Source organism: Pseudochaenichthys georgianus, chromosome 21 (assembly GCF_902827115.2).
Source record: "Pseudochaenichthys georgianus chromosome 21, fPseGeo1.2, whole genome shotgun sequence".
Lineage (NCBI taxonomy): Eukaryota > Metazoa > Chordata > Actinopteri > Perciformes > Channichthyidae > Pseudochaenichthys > Pseudochaenichthys georgianus.
The window spans coordinates 27,241,614-27,247,613 of NC_047523.1; the positions used below are offsets into that span (position 1 = coordinate 27,241,614).

The 6,000-nt window shown below is 41.0% G+C and overlaps 1 protein-coding gene across 1 annotated transcript in view; it reads right to left on the reverse strand.

Annotated features, from left to right (window-relative positions):
- The window catches only part of frmpd4 (FERM and PDZ domain containing 4), a 38,731-nt gene extending 33,131 nt beyond the window's left edge, over positions 1-5,600 (reverse strand). Inside the window, exon 1 of the mRNA XM_034109794.2 lies at positions 5,519-5,600. Within this exon, the coding sequence (XP_033965685.1) occupies positions 5,519-5,562 (44 nt within the window). The 5' untranslated portion in view covers positions 5,563-5,600. The remainder of the gene's footprint in view (positions 1-5,518) is intronic.
- Between the last annotated feature and the right edge of the window lie 400 nt (positions 5,601-6,000).

A 6,000-nucleotide genomic window follows, 5' to 3' on the forward strand; every position in this document is an offset into this window, starting at 1 on the left:
TGAGCGAGCATTCTTGTGACACAAACAGTATCTGATTGAATAATTCCCATTTATGATCAGCTGTTCCCCCACCAGTGGTCTGTGGTGTTTCTGATGGAGCCAAATCCCAGAGGAGGATTAGTGTCCACTGGGGCACATCAACTCAATCTAGCAGACCCATGGGTGCATGAGGTGAGGTGTCACCCTGACAACGAATACATTCCTCCAGACTTTTAGTCCAACATTCACATGCCACATATTTACCATCACATTCATGTTAAAAATTGAAGAGTTACAATAAGACTCTAAATGTGGTGGGTTTGTTTCCTCCTATGTATTGTTTGCATTGTGCAACAGCAAGCCTTTAACCACTGTCAGTCATCTCTTAGTGTTCATCCTCCTGCTCTGGGCAATGGAATGTGAACTTGACCAATCATATTAAATGACCACACATATGTACAGTATGAGTCTAAAGACCAGGAACAGTCAATTGTAAACAAAAAAAAGGTTGAAAATTACTTATGACATGAATTGGTAATCATTATCTTTGGCCTGAAGTGATTTCAATTTGAAACAGCCACACATCATCCTCGTAGTGTTTCAGAACGTATGGTTTGATGACACCACATGAAGCAACAAACCATGACTATTATCCGCAGTCCAAGACATTTACGAACTTATATCCACACAGTTTACATAAAAGAACTGCATCACCCTCTGCATCCACCCCACTCCTGTCTACTTCACTACATCATACATGACTGCACAACTTGCTCCCTTGAGCAATCAATAACTCAGCATATTGAATCCCCTCGTTCCACATGTGATTCTTGTGTCGTATATAAATCAAGCCCATACGAAGACACGAAACACCACCTGCTAGAGAACGAACAGAAGCATCCGTCGGACTCACCCTGACAGCTTTGGCATCTTCACAAAGCTGAACACATCCATGTGCGCTGCAGACTGCAGTCAAAGCTACACATTAACCATGTACTTCACTCCATTGTCCGACACTGTCTTTGGCAGCGAGGAATAAATAATTCAGGAAAAAAAAGTGGAGCTTCTACAAGTCAGGTGCAGAGATTAGTCCTGTTGTCTGGGCTTCTGCATGGCTGAGTGATTGCTGTGTCCTCGCCTCAGCAGCGCAAATCCACAGCTCATGCAAAAGGATCTGGCAGAGCAGCTTCCCCCGGTTACATCCTTCAAAGCATGCCTCTGTTAGCTGCGTTAAGCCACCTTCATTTAATTTCCATCGCGGTGGAATGATGTGCGGGAGCCATACAGTAACAACAGCTTTGGAGAGAGGCAGAGAGAGTCAGGAGCAGAGAGATGGAGGGAGGGACAGGGGGGGCGATGGTCGTGGGAGATGAGAGTGGAAGAGAGAGAAAATGAGGAATGTGAGAGGATGGTGAGTGTGTTTATGGAAGCAAGGGCCATGAGGATTACTACTAAAGGATACAGACAGCTTTCAAGAATTCCCCAAAGGCGAGCCTCATCAATCCTCAGACATGCGGTGTGTTTCCAGCAAGCAGGAAAAGGTTAAATGATGAGAGATGACATGCGGGAGACACACGGCATGATGTGCTCGTACAGAGAGTGCACAAAGCAACAGATGAGCAGCTCGGGAGACAGGAAGTCCTAATGTGTCCCCCCTCCCCAGCTGGGGTCTCTGCCTCACAGCTGCACATTAGGATGCCCCTACTGTACACTGCATTTGTTTTGACCTTTCAAAAACAGTTCAGCTGCTAAATGCTTTCTCTCAATGAGGCTATTCATGAGAGGCCTCCAAACATTTTAGCATTCCACCCAAAACAAACAAGCACCGAGCTGTTTCACTGGTGTCAACAGAACATCAGGATTGTGCGATCGCCGTATGCAGAATGGAGATGTATTAGATAATAATATTTGTGTGATTAATTAATGACGGGCGAAATCAAGGGCTGTTGTGATTCGCCTGCTAATCTCATTTCCTCTGTGATATTTTTTAATAGAATCTCCATCCATTTTAATATACGTTTTCTCATCCAGTTCAAGATGAAGGGCAATTTCAATGTGTTTGAGAGTTCCTATTAGCATGCCAAGATTACAAATGCCGGTAAACTGATGAATGAGCAGAGTCCTGAACATTTAAACCACATATTATTCGGCTAAGTGTTACTCCCGATTTCAGCCCCATCTCCAGATGAAGAATCACCACGTGTCTGCCATCCACAAAGAGGAAGGATCTACCTTCATAAATCAAACAGCACAGATGAGGCACCACTGTCAAAATCCACCAAGACCCAATTAGCCTTGTCTCTGATCCACACTTCTTCACGTAGCTGAGACAGTTTTGATAAAAGGAATCTTCTACAATGGGAATTCAGACAATATCCTGATCTGTGATGCGCCTACAGGAAACAGACAAAGCTGTTAGAATACAGATATTTACTACTATCAATAAATAATGCTCAACATGTCAATACACTGAGGACACAAACACATTGCTCTTGTTCATTCATAAAACAGTATAGTCAAAATAATACAACTTAAAAAGGGATACAATGAGATATTTCCCTAACTATTTATATTTATATTGCAGGTCTCCCTTGAAAAAGAGATCTATGATCTCAATGGGACCAATCTGGTTAAATAAAGGTTTGAAATGAAATGAATATTCAAAGTGAATCTCTGCTGTGGCCTCAACATAACAATAAATAAACACTCCAATCAATAAAAGTGGCAGGTAGTAATGGATAAATAAATATAAATACATAGAATATAAATGTCAAGCTACGATTTGTTACAGCTTCCACAGCCGAGTAGCAAACATGCTATATTAAAATGCCACAACTTATAAGCCTCTGCAGGGTGAGTCAATGTGCCTTTGCTGAGAGTGATACATGCAATAAAGAATGTTGTCATTTCCACTCAGGCTCACATTTGTTTGCTTCCATAGAAAAGATACAACTAGATGGGAAACGGTGAATCTCACTATTGTCTCTGAGAGATTTGAATGTTTTACTTAAAGTCTGAACCTGAGAGAATCTATCAATTTTTTTTAAAGAGAGAAAATGGAGTGAATCATCACGTTATCTCATTCTCAAACCAAACAGTTTAGCTGATGATACATCCCTGGGAGGGGTCAGGCCGTTTTTATTTGGTGGAGTAAACCCAAGAGATCGAAAATGCATGAATGAGCGAGGAGCAAATGTCTGACGATTTGCTTAAAACACAACCTTGGTGTCCTGTGGGGGGTGGAGAGACGCAGCCTATTTCAGTCTGTTATTTTTCTCCATTTGGGCTTGCGGCACAGAGGCCAACATTAGTGGCAGAGAATATTAGGGTCAGACAGAATGGTGATCTGAGGAGACTATGGCTGAAGCTTTGACCGATAAAACCCATGCTCATCCCTGACTCTCCCCTCTCTCTGAGTCTTTTAAAACAGCTGATTTCAGTCATTCTGGCACACTTGGCCCCTAAAACCGGGCTCACATTCTGCAAGTCCTGCCTTTGGATCTCATTGCTTGTTGCCTTTTAAAACTCAAATAAGCAGTGTTTGAATTGCTTAGCATGCTGGATAGCAAGGCAGACATCTATACTTTGAATCATAAAAACAGTCGATTTTTCAGGGATTGTTCATGTTTAGTGTTGCAGATTGAGCAGCATTTAATACTACACTCTGCAGTATGGTAATGTGACTTAGCTATTACCGCCCTCTGATCCCAACTTAGCATTAGTGGGCATTGGACCTCAACCAGATGTGTGTCAGCGTCCACAGCATGCCAACTGCCCTCAGAGTGCAACCACACTTAATTTTGTCATCAGCAGCATTTTGTCTTATTTGGGGAATTTGTAAACATGCATCCGCCTCATATATGAACCACCTCAGTATCTTTCTCGATCTGTTAGTGCAGGACCATTGTGTTAATTTTTTGGGTGATTTATACACCTTTTAGTAGGGAATTTGAAGATCTGCTTCCATGAATATTCAGTGGTGTGATTAATTGGGATAAGAAGTGAACTGTTACCAGCCGTTATGCTACGCTTTGAAAAGACCATGGATTTGGTTTGCCAGTTTCACTAAACCTGCTGATAAAGTTCAAAGGAATACATTTTTTAGTGTTGAGTGGTAAAAAGTTACTGACAAAATGCTGGACACCTATAGTACATGTGCTGTGTTTCTGGTGAACATGCACGTTATCAAACATGCGGGTCAATGGCAGGTCACATTTGGTAACTTCCTCTATCTATTTGACTCCTACATCCGCTTATCCTTCACAGGGTAGCTACAGAAAGATGCTTCTCCCAGCATGCATTGGGCAGGAGGCCGGACCACCATGGACATTAGCCAGTCTATCAAAGCTGTTCTCATTTTGTTTATTCAAATTCCCTTTATCATTATTCCTGTGACCTTTAAAGAGACATTTCTTAACTTGCAGATATTTTTAGTAACCAAGGTAATTAAGGTTAAGACCGGATTTATGAAAAAAGCCATTACAGATGAATTATTCCTTTGTTTATGTTCCTATCATAACTTAAGATAGGAAAAGTGTAGGATAATTGCTGTGCTGTCCTAACTATTACTTGTCTTATCTGTACAGCTGCTTTTGTATTGCTTTTACACAAACTAAATGTAAAGAGGCGGAGCTTATTGAGTGAGAGGGTTATGGCCGACCCCAACGAAGCAACGATGTGTTAATTAGTTGATACAGGCTACATCTTCCCAAAAATAACATCAGGTGTTGGTAACTCTACAATTCAGTATGTTTTAATGAGGATAACAAAGTAGTGTTTGTAGCTAAATAACTTGCATAAAAGTTGAAGTAAAATAAGATTTGTAAACGTTTCTCAGGATTGCTTCTGTAATATATTCGGGAAAATCCTATCTTAGACTCTATGTATCCAACCCTAATATCTTGCTATATGTCTTACTAATCTGATCAAATGTAAACCATTTTTGACTTCTTAAAGCAAATGAAACACAGGTGTTAAAATGGTTATTAATTGCCTTTTACATTTAAGTAAGTTGAGCCAGTGTGTGACATCCTAGATGAAGATTCTTAAAGTTACACATCTAAATTGAAGGTAGCCATCAAAGGTAATGCATTTTGCTTTTCCAACTTTAACATGTCACAAATGTGGCTCTGAACATAACTTAACCATACAGTAGTTAGACTACCGTCACTCAAGATGCAGGTATACAAAAAAAAGTTATTGTGAAAGTTCTTAAACACTGATTATTTAAAGAAGGCTGCGAATCTCACAGAAAAACTTTGCAAATTCCACAAAACATACAATACATGATTAGTCAGATGCAGTGGTAAAGAATAACTTAACGGTTGTCAGTCTGCATTCCTCGTCAAACACAAAATCTATTCATAAGCATTATTTGATTAAGTCAATGCTCATTCAAATTACCCTCTATTATCGTCAACAAACACAACTTTTAGTGTGATAACTATCATCAACTATCATCAGCGAAATAACAGTTGTGACTAATCAGCTCTGACTGAATTATAAAGTTAGTACAGAACAATCCACAGCTACTACTCACTGAATGACAGTGAAGACACCGAGTTCATTGTCGTCTGAGTCCATTGCTGCTGACAGGTCTTTAATGCAGTGCTTGGTTCTGTTTTTCCTGTCCAGGCCTTTCAATTCTCTTTCACTGATGTGTGTTCCCGACTTTTCTCCTGACTCTAAACTTTCTCCCCGCTTAATTTGAACTTCCCATAGGCAACTGAGCTCGTCTGACTAAGCCGTTCAGTTATGATTACATACAGTGCCCCTGTCCAAGTGAGTGGCCGGTGCCCTGGGGGAGGAGACCGAGCTTGTCGCCTCTGCCTCAGTAATGAAATAACATCACATTCCGGGCCAGTGCATCAGAAAACACAGAGGGATCAATGCTGAACAGCTGGACTGCAATGGGGTGCTGTACTGGTTAAAGCTGCCTCAATGCGCGAGCCTCCCATGGAAAATATATTCGGTTTGGATGAAATTCACCTGTGACGTTGTTACATTTCGTGGCAGGAGAGA